Below are 19620 nucleotides of genomic sequence, written 5' to 3'. Positions count from 1 at the left end.
TTTTTAAGCCTCAGAATGACAAGCCTTTGTTAATCCACCGGGATAACGTTAAGAGTAGATGTATCAGAGGGTAACGCTAAGGATAACGTTACAGTTAGCAAGGAGAGGGGGACAAGTGAGGTCGGACAGCCATAGGCTGCACCGGTGACCGAGAACTTTCCAGGAAGGATCAGCCCAGAGACAAGATGGGGTATGCCATTGCATGCCAGGGAAAGAAGGGCTGTGGCTAACGTAGAGGGCCAAAGGAACATGGCCAGGAATAGGGAAACGCGCAGGTACCAGACAAGCTGGACAAGAGGGTAGTGATGACTACTAGGTCAAGCCAGGAAGCTCTAGACAAAGTTCTAGACAGGAAAGCAGGAAAGGAGCTAAAACTTTAGGGACAGAGGAAATAAACAGCAGAAATCCAGGTAGAAAGAACGGAAGTGGGTTTTGAAATATTGAAAATTGAAGCAGGAGCTGCATTGTAGGAATTTGAAGCTTCAGAGCCAAAGGAAGCAAGCAGACAAAGTTCAGGATAAAACAATCAGGGAGGTAGTTAAGCAAGCAAATAAGCGGCTGATGCCTCTGGTCCAAGATCCGGACCAAGACCCCCCACCCCCGCCCCAAGACCTGAGCTCAGTCCCGGGGCTCTAGGCAACACCCCAACACCCCCCGCCCTGCCATACCCTTTCCACCTCAACCCACCCCGTCCAACCCGTCCCAAAAATCCTTTTTCCTTGAATGAGACACGTAATATGAACGAACAAAGATTGTACATGGGAGTGGATGGAGGAGGGGCATGATTTGAGTCGATCTGGTGTTCGCGCGACGTCTGGGAGACTCACTGGTATACGAATGAGGAATGAATGTATATTGGGATATTAATTGACGTGTGTATCTGGCCAATGTATTTGTCTGTATGACATATGCAAAGCAGAGGGTTTCGGTGTGAAGCTTTGTAAGTGGTCTGCTTGACGTACGGGAAATCCAGGCCGGGAATGTCGATTTTAGCGTCTATCCGAGGGACCAGGTGAGGTCCTTAACTGAGTCCGGATTTTCATTTGTTTGGGAGTGTTTGGGAGCGATTTGATATAAATCGGGTCAGGAGAGCACTCGGAGGAACGTTGATATGAAGTGGTTTCTTGGAGAGGGTTACAAGATGGGCTGCCTTTGCCTTTCGAGTGGCAGTCGGGCAGAAATTTGGAATTTGTTGAATTAAATCCAGAATTTGAATTGAAATGTGTGTTTGACTTGAATTGAAGAGTTCATTCAATGACAGATTGAAGAATTCAGTCAATTCAACTGAATTCAGAAGTTGAATTTAGAATACGGAGTTTGCTCAGAGTGCAGGTGATAACCTGCCTACTCAAAAAGGATGTGCCCCGCACGGTGGGAGGTCCGCCATGGTTGGCAAAGGGTTTCTTGAATTGCCTGCAGGAATTATGCGATTAACGATTATATTGTGTATTGATGACTTGTGGATTGTATGAGTATATCCCTGAGGCCGATGTGACCTTGGGAGTCAATGGGTCGTGTAATGAGAAAGATTACAGTTTGCTGGTGTGAAATTATGTCATGGTGTGAAATGCGGTCAGAGGTGCGAAATACACACCCTTGATCTGGAGAGAGAGCGGAGGTTGTGGTTTCATTGCTGTGTCTGTCTGTGGAGTTATATTTCTGAGGCATGGATTTCAAGGAGGAGGTGTGTGCCCTGAGAAGATTGTGGGTCGTGGATTGGGCACTCTGGGTGGGCACTGGGGGCTGCAGTTGTGTGGGCGCGCAGGAGAGTGCAGGGGGAGTGGGCGCGAGGAGGTGTGTTGATGAAGTGTGCGAACAACGAGCGTGTGCAAAGGTGTGCTGTGGTCAGGTGTGTAACGAAGCCTGAGAGGGGAATGAGTGTATTTGGTGCAAGATATTGTTCCAGGTGTTCCAGGTGCAGGATTGTTCCAGGTGCAAGAGAAAGTGCAATGACAAAGGGCATGGAGACCTGGATGTGTGAATAAGGAACATCGAATGGTAGACGGCTAATGGGGTTTAAAAATAATTGGTGTTAATATCAGTTGGAGGGATGTGCGAAAGGTGTGCACCAGGTAGTGAGGGTGCTGCATGGTAGAGCACGCCTCCCACGGAAGTTCCTGGGCGGATTGTTGACGGTTGTTTGATTCGTAGGGTGTTAGCATTTTGCAATGTGGAGCCTCAATAATGGTCGTTTGTCTGTCCGGATGTGGAGTTCTTGCAGGGGCGGGATGTCGCCGGACTTGTATTATTTGTGGGATGAAAGCGCTGGTTACCCCAATTCGACGTTTGTACCACCTTTCTTCGTTTGAAGTTTGACCTTTTGAAGTTTATTTGACCTTTGTTCGAGATATGCAAGGGAAAGAGGTCAGAGGTAATTCACTAACCTTGGAAGGACGACAGGCTGAGTCAATCTACTGGGTGTTGCTTTAACGGCAGGATATAGAACTTAAATCTGGAAAGAAAGGACATATATTGTTGGTTAAAACTGAAATCATGTACGTAATTAGTGAACAGAGAATATTGAGTTCTGTTTTTCGTGGTTGTAGTTGTCGTTGACGTCTTAATAGGTGATTCAGGGGACTCAAGAAATAAACAGACTTCCGGTGCCGACCGGAAGCGTCAGGTACAGTATGCTTTGAATTTAATTTAACCGGGCCGAGTACAGTGACGTGTTTGATCGAGCTCTGGGGATAGTCATGTTAAATGGAGGACATTTGGGAGGATGCAAAGAGATGCAAGTAACATGGATTAAGTTGTGGTATCAAGAGGTGGGTGCCCAGGTGTATTGTGGTTATTATAACTTGCTGATTATGGGGGGCGCACCAAGTAGAGATCGGGTTGCATGGTGGAGCATGCATGCATGGAGCAATGGAGCATGGAGCTTGGTGGAGCTTGGAGCATGCATGGAGCATGGAGCAGGGTGGAACACCCCGTGTGGTTGGAGGTTGCAATTGCGTGAAATGCAGTGAACATGCCCGACTTTTGGCTTTGCGAGGCTCCAGATAGAAGTTGGCATTTCGATACTGTGGATTATATTGTGCCTGTCTGGAGAGGTGATGTCCTGTGCTGAGGCTGGTGACACGCCTCTGTTATTTGTCTGTCTGTCTGTCTGATTGTAAGTCTGTGGTACGATGGAGGGCTAATTGAGTGCTCAGGTGTCATTGTATTAAACATCGGAATGCACCTTTGGGAGGACCACCAACTGTTCCATGGAGGTAAATATGGCAGTGTAAGCTCGCTGAGGAAGAGTTACCTGTAGTAGGGGATGTAACAGATTGGTGGATTATAATGACGGGGGAGCGCAATAGTATAAGAGGCGACTGGGAAGCGCAAGTCTCAGAAGGGAGTAGTCAGCTTAAATGATGCAGTGTGTGGGAAGGAGGTGATGAAAGCGTGGATGAGGGTTTCTGCAGCCGTGGAGGAGAGGGATGGACGGAGACGGGCGATGTTTTTAAGGTGAAAGAAGGCCGTCTTTATGATCTGTTTAGTGTATTTGTCAAAGGAGAGGGTTTGGTCAATGATGATGCCAAGATTCCGGATGTGAGGGAAGGTGGATACTGGGAAACCATCAATGTTGAGGGCAGAGTTATGGGTGGTTGAGGTCGTTGTTGGTTGTTGTTGATCTGAAGCCAGGATTTTATTTCAGTGATGCAGTTTGTCAGGATAGAGCGGGTTGTGGTGATTGAGCCGTTGTAGATGTCATCAATTTTGCTTTGGATGAATGAAAGGAAGGAGATGCAGTTGTCTACTGTGAATGACAGGTGGTGTGTGTTATCGTTGTTGTCTTGGAAGTTCAGTTGTTGACATAGTCCGGAGTGCTCTAATTTGCACAGGGAATGACAATTGGGATGACAATTGAAAAGAAAAAATTGAGTAAGTTACAAGTTTTGTTTTGTGGATCTGGGGACAAGCTAGTTTGATGGGTACCCTGGGGTCTTCGGCGTGTCTATGTGTTTGTCTGTCTGTTACACCGGACTCTTGAATGGGTTTTCATGAGACGAATTTCAGACATAACAACAGTGAGAATCTATTTTGAGCGAATCACAGTGGGTGAGAAAAACATTGTGTGTGACCAGACACCAGAACTGACCAGAATTGGAATTGGAATTGGAATTGACCAGACAGTAAGACATATTTCCAATAAATAGACCAGGTTATTTCTATTATTTGTTTATTCGTGAAAATAAATAAATAATAGGGGGAGGTTAATGGAGGTTAATGGTGGTTTGTTTGTGGTAATTCTAGTTGAAACTCTAGCTGAAATAATTTTCGTTTATTTTTTATTTATTATTGATGTAGGAAACAGGCAAATGGGAGGCTGAGAGAAGGATTAGAGAAAATTGGATTGAATTTAAAATCGAATATTGGATAAAATTGGATCCACTTGGAAAAAGTGGATTAGGAAATTGGTGACCAGGTGTTCCCAGGGCGCTTGTGGACCAGGTGTTCCACCAGAGGAAAAAGACCAGTTGTTCGTGGAGCACTTCACCCGCAAGAACGCCCTGGAAAAGGTGGACGGGACCATTCCAGGTATTGCCGACTACACCAACTGCTGTCTTTTGCGAGGGCAAGACCTCGTGGATCCACACCACACATTGTAAGTTGGCCCTACCCACACCCACCGTCACACAGAATGGGGCAGGAGCTGCACAGACATATAGGACTAATTACACTTGCACTGCTAGGATTATACCACCTCGCCAGCACAGCGCCCACCACCCCACCCCTCAAGTGGGCGGACATGGTGGCATATGTTGAGGAATTATATGAAAACCTAACCTCTAAGTCTCACGTCCATTATCAAAGCGTTACTTGGGGACAGAAGATAAACGTACCATGTTGTCTAATACCACCAAAGGACCCCCCGTGGATATATATAATGTGGAGGGCGGAAAGGACAAATCCAAACGGAACGAAGTCAACACAAGTTGCCCTCTCTCGTCGGAGGCAAGTAAAACGGGGAGGAAAGGTTGGACCAACAGCAAGTTCCGCCAGAGCAGGATTCGAATGGGGAAAAGGTCCGGACACTTTAACCACGGACGCTTTACTAGAAAGAAATACCACCCTGATATTGATATGTGAAGTTACGACCATACAATTATTGACTCCCCGACCACCATGCATTGAATACATACTCACGCCGCACCCCCAGGACAAGGCCCCAAAGAAGGGTGAAAACACATATTGGAAAGTGGCAAGAGAGGTGGCGACAATTCAAAATAGGACACACTGCTGGTCGTGCATGCACTTCCCCCAAGCAGGCACCACAGGAATACACATGATAGTGCTACCTCTGTCCCTCAATGATCTTTGCTCACAACCTATCGATTCCCCATGTTTAGTCACCACGCTGGAAAGAGAAGGGGTTGGCAACGGCAAGAGTTGCAATCGACAATTTAATTATCGCCCTTCAATGATTGCCCATGTGGCCGAGAGGCCTGCCCCCGTCTGGGTCAAACCACAGAAAGGGATGGTCTGCCTCCAGGGTTCCGGCCACTTGCTTATGGGAGAATCAGAATGCGCCTACACTCTCCCCGGGAAGCTGGGAAAGGGGAGCACTGGGATTACACTACGAATAGTACTGCAAGATAAACACAACCACAACATAACGGCTATAACATTCTCTAGGGGGGTTAGTAGGTTTAATGGGGTGACAAAGGGACTCCAGTGCTTATCTACCCACCTGGTCCCACCCCATGGGACAATGTTTATATGCGGCGACAAGGCTTACCCCTATTTACCAAATAATTGGGGTGGCACATGTTATCTTGGTTCAGTCCTTCCTGACGTTGAGATACTGGACGAGCTAGATCCTAAGTCCCTGGACAGGCGACATAAGAGGTCAGTCATGAACGAAGATGGAACCACTAAACTACATGGGAGCCTATGGGAAAAGGTGTTAGGTTTCTTCTTCCCAGGTGCGGGCACAGCCATGAACAGCTTCCGGATAGATAAATTGGCTTTGGCCCTAGAAAAGGTGGCAAACGACACCGCTACGGCTCATGACATACTATTGGACACGGTAGTTCACATGCGTACAATGGTGATGCAGAATCGGGTGGCTTTGGACATGCTGGCAGAGAAAGGAGGGGTATGCGGAATAATAGAGGGAAAATTTTGCACTTACATACCTGATCCATCCGAAGGAGTGTCAGCCGCAATAGTGAGACTAAGGGAAACTAGCCACGCCCTGACGATCGATCGGATCGCGCGCGAGAACTCTTATAAATTTAGCTGGCTCACTGACTGGTTCCGGGGATGGACAGGCACTATAGTGAAGTGGCTATTGACCGCACTGGCCGTGATAATCGGGGTAGTAATTTGGGGGGTACTAATGAAATCTTTAGTCCTCCTCTGTATGAGAAAGTACTTTACAGGATGGAAAATGAAGAAGCCGCCGACAACGACCATGGTTCTGACCACAGAGGCCGTCGACCTGAATGGGTCCTTCAACAAGGCAGATGTGACCGGCGCTTCAGAAGATTGTATTGATTTTTGTGATGACTGTGATACTTGTGTTGAAAATCCCTTGTGGGAACTGGCTGATGCCTGTATTGATTTTTGTGATGACTGTGATACTTGTGTTGTAAACCCCTTGCGTGAACTGGCTAACGCCTCTTATGTATTACAAGCTCACAGCTGTACACCCCCTTCCGACCCAACTATGGATCTGATTGCGCTGGTCAGTGGGTCCAAGGTGTGAGGAAGGTATGCCGGTAGAGGGCTCTGACAAAGGATGAGGCTGCATTACTGAAGTACAAATCTTTCCTTACTGTCCTCTAATTCTTTACCTCATCTCCCTGTAACACACAACGAGCCTCCTGACCAGAGAGAGACAGACTGATCAACACCCAGAGCGAAAGAGAGCAATCAACAACTTGCCTCCCCTTTGGTCCGGGCAACCATACGGATTCAACCTCACACTTTTCCTTTCTACCCACCCTGCACCACGATACCACACTGACCTTCCCTCCCATCCCTTTTACCCAAACTGTAACAGGACCGGTACCTGTCCGTCAATGGTGTCTAGGCGAGTCCAGGGGCCGAACCTGCACCCCAAACTTGACTCTCCCCTCCTTTTTTCTTCCTGTCTAATTGTTACATGCTCCTCCCCAAACCCTGGTCACGGTGTACCTCCGAGCCCCGAGAGGAGTCACGGCAGAAAGATGTGTTATTCTGTGTGTCAGAGATCAATGGTGAAACCACACCAATTGTTACCAACAAACAAGTATTGTATTAAGATCACACAAGAATAACAGCACAATAACAATATTAATCAATTGTACAACAAATATATATCATTCCTATGATGGTACCATCAGTTTTGTACAATATAACTCACTGTGCTCCAAGTGAGCGAAAATAACATTCCCAATGTCTCTGTCCCAGCTTCAAACCAAAGTCGATCCACGCTCCAGTGATCGTCAGAACGATGTTGTATCGAGACCAGAACCCCGTTCGGTTGACAGTCACACTGCCAAAGATGAGCAAAGGTACCCTCAAGAGGCGACTGGGAAATCACACCTTCGGGTATGGACGTTCAACGGCTCCCAATCGACGAACCGCAAATTCCCACTCAAAATCCACATTACACACACACACCAGGTTACGTCTGGATGTGGTGAAATGGTTGAAGCGAGGTGAAAAGCCTGGAGCGATCCGAAATCAGGCGCGAGGCAAAATGGCCAACGGTACTCGAGACATAACGGCACTCCAATGATTCTCTTCGGAATCAACCGCAAAACCTGCCACGCAGGTTTAACTGTCACAGCGATAACAACTCTGTCGCAGGAATCCCTTTCCCAGGAAACCCAAAGTTCACTCGTGACCCCCGTTCGCCAGCGTTTGCTCAAAACCTCAACGCAGCTCGACTCCTTCTCCGACCTCACTTGCTCCGCCTCCTTTTTCTCTTCTTCTTCCTCTTCTTCTTCGTCCGGTTCCCGATCCAGTTTCCGATTTCTTTTTAAAACATTAATTTTTTTTACCTTTTGAAAACAGTTATCTCCAATTCACTTAAACGATAACAATAATAGTACATGGAACCAAAAATGTTAACAGTGGATGAGAACCACAACAACAGAAGTGACGAATCCGTAACACTAATTTCCTCGGACTGTCATCCTGGTGAGCTGGTCATATGTGTTCGAAAAGTAAGATTGTGGTAGGGTTTAAGCATTAAGGGGAATGAGAGTTTTGGTATTTTGCTTGTATTTGATCATTGTAAATATTCTGACTTAATTGACCCTTGTAAATACCTGCATGCTGCAATTCTTTAGTAAACTGTTTTTTGCAACCTCCCCATTTCATCTCCTTCCTATTGACTTGGTTAAGGTGCACTCATGGTAGATGGGACGTTCCACCCCAAACAATTGGCTCAGTGGTATATCAGGTATGTACTTGGCAGCATCGCTCGGCTGCACTTGATTGAAGAAATAAGACAAGTATTGTGGGTGTGACCCCCTTCCTCCCCCCTTTGATATTGCCAAGCCACCCGGAATGTAGGAATATTAATAGTAGAGAGAACCCTGTCAGGTCTGGCCGTATCAATCAGTGTTCATAGTTGACAAGCAACCTGTAGTAAGGTTCACTATGTTTTTTCGTTCAAAATTTTGGTAGATTAGCAAAACTATACATTTCTGGAATACTCAGAGCATGAGGAATCCAAAAATTAATGTTTGCATTTGCATAGACACCTTTGCGAAAATGACCCTCAGGACAGTGATGAAGATCTGTAAAAGCATATTCCTGAACGGTGTAGACCGAGTAGATCCTGTGTATAGGACTTAGAGTTCAATCTGATACTAACAAGGCTGCTTTCTTGCTTTATAAACCCATACCTATAACTTCAACGGCTTTGCAATATCATGTATTATTTAATACAGTTATATCACAAATATAAAGACAATGGTTTTCAATTACCTTCGTTTGTTGCTTTTCTATAATCCTGAGCACTATTTTGAGGCCTTTATTGGATTCCTTAACCCAGAAAACATAGGATTAGCATATTTAATTAAGTTTCTAGGTTGACTAGAAGCCGAGATAGCGTAAAATATGTATTTTATGGCGGCCATTTTGAAAATCCAAAATGGCGGCCATGCAGGTGTCTGTGCAAATGCCAACATTGATTTTCGGATTCTCCATGCTCTGATGATTCCAAAAATGTACAGGTTTGCTAATCTCCCAAAATTTTGAACGAAATTATATTTGTTAACATAGTGAACCTGACTCTTCATCACTGTCCTGAGTGTCATTTTCGCAAAGGTGTCTATGCAAATGCAAACATTAATTTTGGGATTCCTCATGCTCTGAGTATTCCAGAAATGTATAGTTTTGCTAATCTACCAAAATTTTGAACGAAATTATATTTGTTAACATAGTGAACCTGACTACTGCCGGACCGTGGAGTTATCCATAACTCGTGACACCGGACACGGTGGAGTCCTCAGAATCGAGAGTTCGGGAGAAGTCTGAGAAGTCCCACTCGTGACAAGCCCAGAAACCCGGATCCACAAGATAAATTAAACTAGATTTTTGCATCTATTGCCAAAAGGAGAAGCATCAAGATAGATTATACTAGATTTTTGCATCTATTGCTAAAAGGAAAAACATCAAGATACATTGTACTCAATTTTTGCATCTATTGCTAAAAAGGAGAAGCATCAAGATAATTTATGCTCGATTTTTGCATCTTTTGCTAAAACGGGAAGCATCAAGGCATATTATGCTCAATTTTTCCATCTATTGCTAAAAGAGGAAGCATCAAGATAAATTATACTAAATTTTTGCATCTATTGCTAAAACGAGAAGCATCAAGACATGTTATACTAAATTTTTCGATCTATTGCTAAAAGAAGAAGCATGAAGATAAATTATACTCGATTTTTGCATCTATTGCTAAAAGGAGAAGCATCAAGATAAATTATGCGAGATATTTGCATCGATGCTAAACGGAGAAGCATCAAGATCAATTATATGAGATTTTTTGCATCTATTGCTAAAAGGAGAAGCATCAAGATAAATTAGACGCGATTTTTGCATCTATTGCTAAAAGGAGAAGCATCAAGATAAATTAGACGAGATTTTTGCATCTATTGCTAAAAGGAGAAGCATCAAGATAAATTATATGAGATATTTCCATATATTGCTAGAAGGAGAAGCATCAAGATAAATTATACAAGATTTTTGCATCTATTGCTAAAAGGAGAAGCATCAAGATAAATCATACGAGATATTTCCATCTATTGCTAAAAGGAGAAGCATCAAGATAAATTATACTCGATTTTTGCATCTGTTGCTGAAAGGAGAAGCATCAAGATAAATTATATGAGATATTTGCATCTATTGCTAAAAGGAGAAGCATCAAGATAAATTATACTTGATTTTTGCATGTATGGCTAAAAGGAGAAGCATCAAGATAAATTATACGAGATATTTCCATCTATTGCTAAAAGGAGAAGCATCAAGATAAATTATATGAGATTTTTTGCATCTATTGCTAAAAGGAGAAGCATCAAGATAAATTAGACGCGATTTTTGCATCTATTGCTAAAAGGAGAAGCATCAAGATAAATTAGACGAGATTTTTGCATCTATTGCTAAAAGGAGAAGCATCAAGATAAATTATATGAGATATTTCCATATATTGCTAGAAGGAGAAGCATCAAGATAAATTATACAAGATTTTTGCATCTATTGCTAAAAGGGAAGCATCAAGATAAATTATACTCGATTTTTGCATCTGTTGCTGAAAGGAGAAGCATCAAGATAAATTATATGAGATATTTGCATCTATTGCTAAAAGGAGAAGCATCAAGATAAATTATACTTGATTTTTGCATCTATGGCTAAAAGGAGAAGCATCAAGATAAATTGTTCGAGATTTTTGCATCTGTTGCTGAAAGGAGAAGCATCAAGATAAATTATATGAGATATTTGCATCCATTGCTAAAAGGAGAAGTATCAAGATAAATTATACTCGATTTTTGCATCTCTTGCTAAATATCATCCAAAGGTGGATGGAGGTTATGTTTTCACCCCTATCTGTTTGTTACTTGCGGAAATCGAAGATTTTTCAATTATATTTGTTGGTCTTGTGCGTTCTTCTGTCTGTTTGTTTGTCTGTCTATATGTCAATCGCCTACAGGTCACAATTTTCAACTGGTCTTCACAAAACTTCACCAAATGGTAGAGTTGGGCATAATCAAGAAGCCTATTGTTTTTGGGGTCAAAAGGTCAACATAGGCCATAGGTCACCAACTTTGTCAAATTTCTAAAATCCTCTATTCTCATCCAATCGACTTGAAATTTTAAGAGGATTTGCATATTTGGTCACTGATTTCAACCACCAATTATTTTTGAGGTCATCATAGGCCAACAACTTATTGTAGGGATTTTGTAAGTATCGTGCTATGCACGACATATTTCTTGTTTGTTTGTCTGATTGTCTGTCTGTGAACAAGATATCTCAAAAAGTTGTGGACGGATTCGGACAAAATTTGGCAGAGAGGTAGTGTATGTGACACGGACGAAATGATTAGATTTTGGTGAAGATCCAGATCCGGATCCGGCGACTAGAATTTTTTAATTGATTCTTCACCATTGGGGGATACGGCTAAAAACGATACATAGAAGGATATCTCAAAAATTTCTGGACGGATTTGGACGAAACTTGGTGCAGAGGTTGTGTGTCTGACAAGGATGATTCGATTACATTTTGGTGCAGATCTCAATTTTGATTCGGATACGAGAATTATTTAATTTTAAAATGATTTTTCACCATTGAGTGATGGGGCGAAAACTGATACATAGCACGATGTCTAAAAAGTTATGGATGAGTTATGATTAAACTTGGTGGACGAGTTGGTTTGGGGACAAGAACAAGCCAATTAGATTTTGGTTCAGGTCCGAATTCAGATCCGGCCTATCATTGGGATACAAAAGAAACTTTTCAGCCTGGCGGAGGTATGCACCCTACCCAGTGCCATTATAGTTATACCTTCAATACGAGGACAAATGCTGGGAAATTGGTGGAAAACGAAATCCCGGCATTCATTCATTCACATCAAAGCGATGTCGGCAAATTGGTGGGAAATGCCGGCATTTTGATGGAAGTTGGGGTTATGTGAATGGGTTTAAGGAGTTCATGATCTGTCCCACAATCTGCTCCTGGTAGACCATCATGGAATGATTGGAATGTAGTCGATCTGATTTCTATGTTGTCCATCAGGTGAAGTCCACCTGCACAGTCGACACTTGGATTGTTTGAACCACGTGTTTGCAATGCCGAGCTCATTCGCCACACACAACTCCAACATTTGCCACCTTGGCTTATTTTGGATGCAAAGTCCGTAATTTCCTGCAATTCCTTTGCTTTTCCACAGTAGCCATTTGGGTGCTTCCAAACCTGGGGGGGGGGGGGGGGCATCGTCCAGCACCGTAGGTTTATCTCTTGGAATGTACAGAAATGGTTTAGCATTGCCTTCTTCCAGGAAGTGTCTGTACTAGATGGGTGATCCTAGCCATTGTTGTTCATTCGAGAATCATACGCATCGAATCAAGGCCCTGCAGCTATTACTGGTAATATATACCAGCTGCCTGCATGGCCATCCACTAGCTGTTCCCCCATGGCTTCACGTAACCCAGATCGGGAGGCTAAAATGGGGGTAAGTACACCTTGCCCAAGGGTGGCCAATGGGTTCATGAATGCAACGAGCACCTCCTTCAAAAAGGATTTAAAAAAAAAAAACCACCTTTAGAGGCCATTTTTTCCCCGCAAGCGGGGGTTGGCCTTTTTCGGGAACTGTGGTTGTTGTTGTTTTTTCGGTCCCCTTTTTGAAGCAATGTTTTACGGCCAGACCTTTTTGAAGCAATGTTTTACGGCCGGATGCCCTTCCTGACGCCAACCCTTTTTGCCGCCTTTAACGACAAGCAGGGAATTACCAGTGAACTGGTACTCAATTTGCCGACCTCGGAAGGATGACAGGCTGAGTCAACCCCCCTGGCGTTAATTCAGCGATTGACCGGGATTCGAACCCAGGATCCTAGGATCCTAAGCCGGCACCCTAGCCGCTAGCCCATCGCATCGAATCCTTCAAAAAGGATTGTTGCCTTTAAACCCCTAACCTTTGGTTTAAAATCCTGAACCTCAAAGCAGCAGTGAATTTGGATTCAGTTTCCTTCTCCAAGATGTTGCCTGGTGTTGGCCGAGCGGTTAGCATACCGGCTTGGGATCCTAGGATCCTGGGTTTGAATCCCGGTCGATCGCCGAATTAACGCTGGGGGGTTGACTCAGCCTGTTCATCCTTCCAAGGTCGGCAAATTGAGTCCCAGTTCACTGGTAATTCTCTGTGTGTCGCAAGGGGCGACTAACAGGGTTGGCGGCAGGAAGGGCGTCCGGTCATAAAACATTGCTCCTAAAAGGGGACCACGATACCCAAAAAAGGCAAACCCCTGCTCTGTGGGGAAAAATGGCCTCTAAAGGCGGTTCCTTCTCCAAGATGAGCTGTCTACCAAGGCAAATGAGCCCCATCTGCCCATTTTCCCCCTTTTTCTGTTTTTTTTCCAGGGGGAATATATGAAAGAGTTAATAAATAAATGCAAAATACACGTATACAGATCACTGAGAGAGTATACAGACATCAGTGAGTATTACCCACTGGAGCGGCATTGTTTTTTGGCGGCAAGAAGACAGCCAGGCCCAGATTCACAATCACTCGACCAGGAAATATGGAGCTTCCCATCAGTTAGTGTTGCAAATTATATTTGTGCGACTTCTTTTGAAAATAATTACAAATATTTTATCATAATATTAAGCACATTTAATACTCTTCATGTTTAATATATTTTGTTATTTTGACATGGATAAAATCGATCTATATTATTAAATTGTTTTTAAGGCTTGTTTCCGTCGATCTTGGGGATTGGAAGGGGTGGGAGGGGGAGGATATGTTACGCTTTTGGCTAATGGTTGTGCCCATTTTCCCACCACCCTCCCACAATCCTGGCCTGTTTTGGTTGAGTCCACATTTAAGTTCGATATCTTTTCATAAAACGCTTAATATTGTTGTACGTTTTCAAAAATTTGGTTTGCGTGTAATAGTCCAGAGACAAAATAACTTCCTCCTGTTGGAATAATCTTATCAGCCGTTATTGTGTTAGGTTGGGCAACCGTTTACCATGGTTTTTAACACGCAAAGTACAATTTGGCGATCTCCATTGTGATACTTTAGCGGTATTTTCTGGCATCTTTTTTAATCTTGGTAGTTCATAAACACTCGAGAATAAAAGGTTCCTATCCTCCCTCACTAGATTATCTTCTCAGCATATCACTTTGTGCACATTTGATGTGGCGGCCATTTTGTTTCCATGATCACCCCACTATATGCAGTACTACCATACTCCATGATATACAATATATGTATACACATCTCCACTTTTGGTGTATTATGATCAGACTTTGTAAGTAGAATTAGCATGGACTTTAAAATTCTGTTTATGGGATCTAAAATTACTCATTTGACTCGTACTTTTATTTTGGGTCGTGCAGCCCAGGCCGAAAGTCGACCTTTTCCCCAAAGTGTTCCCCATGTCAGATGACGTCATGGCATTCTGGTAGGCGGAGCTTCAAGCATTACTCACGGGATTGTTACATTCAGCGACCCTCCAATCCTATCAAATGCCATTCCATCCAATTATCCATCCTCATCCAAGGATATATATTCATTATTTGTAAATATGACAATGATTTTTTCAATAAAATTTTTTATAGTGTATACACGACTCACCTTCCTCTTGGCTCCTTCTCTTTTGTTTAGGAGCAACCGAGTCCTTATCTTCCGCAATTTTCCACCTGCCTCCAGAAGGTGCCCCACCAGATCCTCCTATCTCCTCAGAATCCTTTCCACATCCGGGTGCAAAGGTCCGTTCCGATCCTCCCATCGCAAGGCATGAATCCATGTACAGACACAGCTCGGCGTGCATGGTGTCGGTGAACTTCCGTGCAGCCAAAAACCGGAGTCGAACCCTCATTTGAGTGGTCTTGGCACGGGCACAGAGCGCTCCGAGGATTTTGATCCCCAGACCCATAACCGCGGCTTGGAGCGACTCCTCCATTAAGCCTTGGATCTCCAGCCAGGTCGGGACGGGAGCTAGGCACACTCGAGCTCTCGCCCAGTCCAATGTCTGTCAACAAAGCGAAAAAAGAACAAGCGTTACGCCTAGGTCCCCCGTCGGTGAAGTGATGTGAGTTGACAAAGTGGAAGACGCAAAAAACATGGAAGAGTCGATAATATTTGTGAGTGGGTTGGAGACACACCAGATTAGACGTTAGTAGTTCGTTTATTTTTCAGGATATTCCGCTCACAAGGTTCAGACATATATGGTGGCGGCCATCTTGGATTTTGACGTGGTGACCCAATTTTCAATAGCGTTCTTCCTTATGCCTAGATACACCCACACACCGGATTAGAAGTTAGTAGTTCATTTATTTTTCAAGCTATTCCGCTCACAAGGTTGACATACATGGTGGCGGCCATCTTCGATTTTGACGTGGCGACCCAATTTTCAATAGCGTTCTTCCTTATCCCTAGATACACCCAAACACCAAATTAGAATTCGGTCCTTCGCTTACTTTTATAAAGATATTGCAGTGCACGTACGCACGCACGCACGGGCGGAAGCACGCACGGACGGAGGGTAAAACCATAGTCCCCCTTTCGCTCCGCGGTGCGACGGGGGACAACAAAGTAGACACATCAACATTAAACAAAACAAGCGTTAGGCCTAGGTCCCCCGTGGGTGAAGTGATGTGAGTTGACAAAGTGGAAGATGCAAAAAACATGCTATGATATGATATTTCGCTCACAAGGTTCAGACATACATGGAGGCGGCCATCTTGGATTTTGACGTGGCGACCCAATTTTCAATAGCGTTCTTCCTTATGCCTAGATACACCCACACACCCGATTAGAAGTTGGTACTTCGCTTATTTTTCAAGATATTCCGCTCACAAGGTTCAGACATACATGGCGGCGGCCATCTTGGATTTTGACGTGGCGACCCAATTTTAAATAGCGTTCTTCCTTGTGCCTAGATACACCCACACACCAGATTAGAAGTTGGTACTTTGCTTATTTTTCAAGATATTCCACTCACAAGGTTCAGACATACATGGCGGCGGCCATCTTGGATTTTTGACGTGGCGACCCAATTTTAAATAGCGTTCTTCCTTGTGCCTAGGTACACCCACACACCAGATTAGAAGTTGGTACTTTGCTTATTTTCCAAGATATTTCACTCACAAGGTTCAGACATATATATGGTGGCGGCCATCTTGCAGTTTGACGTGGCGACCCAATTTTCAATAGCGTTCTTCCTTATGCCGAGATACACCCGCACACCAAATTATAAGTTGGTACTTCGCTTATTTTTCAAGATATTAATCTCACAAGGTTCAGACATACATGGCATCAGACATACATGGCGGCGGCCATCTTTGATTTTGACGTGGGTTGCACCCACACACCAAATTCGAATGCGGACCTTCGCTTACGCACGCACGCCCGCACGCACGGACGGACGGACGGACACACGGACGGAGGGGGAAAACCATAGTCCCCCTTTCGCTCCGCTGTGCGACGGGGGACAACAAAGTAGACACATCAACATTAAGCAAAAGAATAATTGATCATGTGTTTTGAAAACAAATGGTTACCTCAAGCCAACTTAAAAAAGTAAACAAAATAAAAAGCCTCCATCGGGCTGGCAGTGTGTACACACACACACACACACACACACACACACACACACACACACACACACACACACACACACACACACACACACACACACACACACACACACACACACACACACACACACACACACACACACACACACACACACGTTTCCAAGCTGTCTAATCTATGTTGGATTCCTATAGTTAAACTGGGCATTCCGTCTGCCAGCATCAGTTGCTGGACGTTGAAGATCCCACGACGTCCTTCGCCTTATTTCTGCTATCTTCGCCATCACATTAGGCGAGCTATCTCCGGCATCCTGAACAAAATACTCATTCCTGCACACTCAATCAAATATCCTGCGGTAGCCCGTCCAAGATTTGAACCCCAGCCAAGAAAATGCTTTGACCGAACCGATGCTCTGTGTGTATGCAGCACGGTGCGTCACCATGACAACAGTCAACACTCAGCGCCGCTTCCAGCATTGCGACATTCATTAATCCATCTTATAACCCCCATTTAAATCTAACTAGGGCATGCCCGTACTATATATATGCCCGTACTATATATCTATCTAAAATTATATCCCCCCCCTCTATTTACATGAAATGGTTTGGTCCATTCGCAACGCCAAAGCGAACGGCGAACGGCTTGCGAGTACAGTGACAATCCCCCCCCTCTATTTACATGAATGGTTTGGTCCATTCGCAACGACCACAGAACCCCCCCCTCTATTTACATGCAATGGTTTGGTCCATTCGCAACGCCAAAGCGAACGGCGAACGGCTAAATCGCCATAGCTCGGTAAGTACTTGTCCGATTAATTTCAAACCTTGAAAAGGCACATCCTCGGGTCCCCAGCAATATACCTGGCAAGTTTCAAGTATATCGGACCGGTAGTTGTCGAGAAATCGTTGTCGCATACACACATACACACAGAGATTAATGGAATTATAGATAGATTGGTGTCGATTTTGAATCGATATATATAGGCCTATATATATATATATATATATATATATATATATATATATATATATATATATATATATATATATATATTCAAATTTGCCGATATATATATTTTTAAGTACATTTTAACAAGCGTTAAATACTCACACTACACCGCCATGACTTTATAAACAGGACAAATATAACCGAGGAAATTCACATATAGCAAACATGATCCAAGCGACAACAATCCTTACAAATACTATGTTAGAGAGCAAATGATGAACACAACAATGTGTTTTTGCTCTCACTTTGACGAGTCTGCACCGGTCACGTATACTCATGTTAATGGCGTGCTCGATCCAGTAAGCTTGGTGGCCCAAGGTGTCGTCCCCGAGTGGTCCCACAACGTCCATGGTCATGTTCCTCCCCATGATCCTCTTGTACACCAGGCGGTGGCGTCTCTCGAAGCGGAAGAGCCAACCCGAGGACGCCCTGAAGTGCGCCACGTCGAACAAGCTGGCGAACCGTTTGGCCGCGTTCTTGATGTCGATGCCCCTGATGGGAACCCCCGCGTTCCGTCGCTGCTTGTACCACCTGAGGGTCGCTTGCTCGATGTCCTTGTACCTGTCGGCGAATAGCAGCCGCGTCCTCCTCTCGGCTATACCTTCAGACGACTCTTGCTGGAACTTGTGCAGTCTCTCCTTGAAGTTCTTCAGGTTGTACACCGTCGACTTCCCCATGTTGTATTCCGCCATGATGGAGCGCACGCTCACTCCTTCCTCAATTTTCTTCAGGATGTCAAACTTGTTGGCCAAAGTGATGGACGTGTTCGGGATTCCTCTGTTATGGGATTTCTTTGCTTCCCGCGCCATTTATTGCCTCTGGTCGTCGGAGCACACCTGAGAGGTGTTCCCGGTGTGCGCTCAGGTACGTGTTGTTCCGCGCAAAGCACGTGGCGCCATGTACTCTTCCGCATTTGTCTCCCGTGAGTTACGTAATAAGCGGATGGCCCCTGTGAAAGACGAGGGAATTCCACTGACGTCACTTCCGCTTTAAGAACGAGACCGCGTGATGGTGTCGCCATTTACAGAGACAAAAGTTAAATGTTTATCATGAGATGTATATACGAGCTGGATCGATCATTTACTGGTGCTGGACTCGGTATTAATGAATGTATTCCAGTCTTGATGTGCACCTGTCAGCCTGTGCTGCTGCGCTTTCACATTTGTCTCCCGTAATGGCGGACAGGCTTCATATCCCAGGGCGGCGTGACGTCATGACACACAGCCCATTGCAAACGCAAAATGGCAGTGTCAAAATATTTTACCGATGCGCACCTTTAAAAAGCATATTTTGCATTGCAAATAACTTTTAACTTGATTTTCTTTCTGATATGAACATGGAAAATTGGGTGGACAGAAATATACCTTATTATATACTTTGTGTGTCTGTTTTGATTTCTACCCCCACGATGAAGCCAACGCCGAGGGCCTCTCACTCACTCACCGCAGGCAGGTTGGTGGTCTTTCTGTCTTCTACCGACTCCTCTCCGGCCTTGCTCCCCCAGCTCTCTCTGTGCTCTGTCCCCCAAATATTCCTACAGGTCGCACAAGATCTGCCAGCAACCCTCTTATGGTTAAACTGCCAAAATCTAGGCTCCCTGCTCACCTTCACTCCTTCGTTCTTCTTTTCTCCCACCTCTGGAACAAACTCCCTCACTCTCTTCAATCCCACTCCACCCTCCAGGTCTTTAAAACAGCTGTTCACCACCATCTCTTATCCTCCCCCATCCAAAACCTTGATCTTTTCTACCCCCGCTAATTTCGGTCCCCTTATGTTTTATACCTCTCTCCCCCCCCCCCCCCCTCCCCTTCCCACGCATCCTGCCCCCAAGCCCTCTCCCTCCCACACTTCTCCCTGCTCTCAAATG

General features: G+C 44.6%; 1 protein-coding gene across 1 annotated transcript in view; it reads right to left on the bottom strand.

Moving 5' to 3' along the window:
- Positions 1 to 18708, bottom strand: part of LOC144889599 (uncharacterized) — a 35523-nt gene extending 16815 nt beyond the window's left edge. The window contains exons 1-2 of the mRNA XM_078770443.1: positions 17999 to 18708; positions 14784 to 15180 (exon numbers count right to left, since the gene is read on the bottom strand). Coding sequence (XP_078626569.1) covers positions 14784 to 15180; positions 17999 to 18562 — 961 coding nt within the window. The 5' untranslated portion in view covers positions 18563 to 18708. The remainder of the gene's footprint in view (positions 1 to 14783; positions 15181 to 17998) is intronic.
- Between the last annotated feature and the right edge of the window lie 912 nt (positions 18709 to 19620).

Source organism: Myxine glutinosa, chromosome 1, assembly GCF_964187855.1.
Source record: "Myxine glutinosa chromosome 1, kmMyxGlut1.1, whole genome shotgun sequence".
Lineage (NCBI taxonomy): Eukaryota > Metazoa > Chordata > Myxini > Myxiniformes > Myxinidae > Myxine > Myxine glutinosa.
Note: the sequence above shows the minus strand (reverse complement) of the source record. Positions and strands in the feature narration are given on the sequence as shown.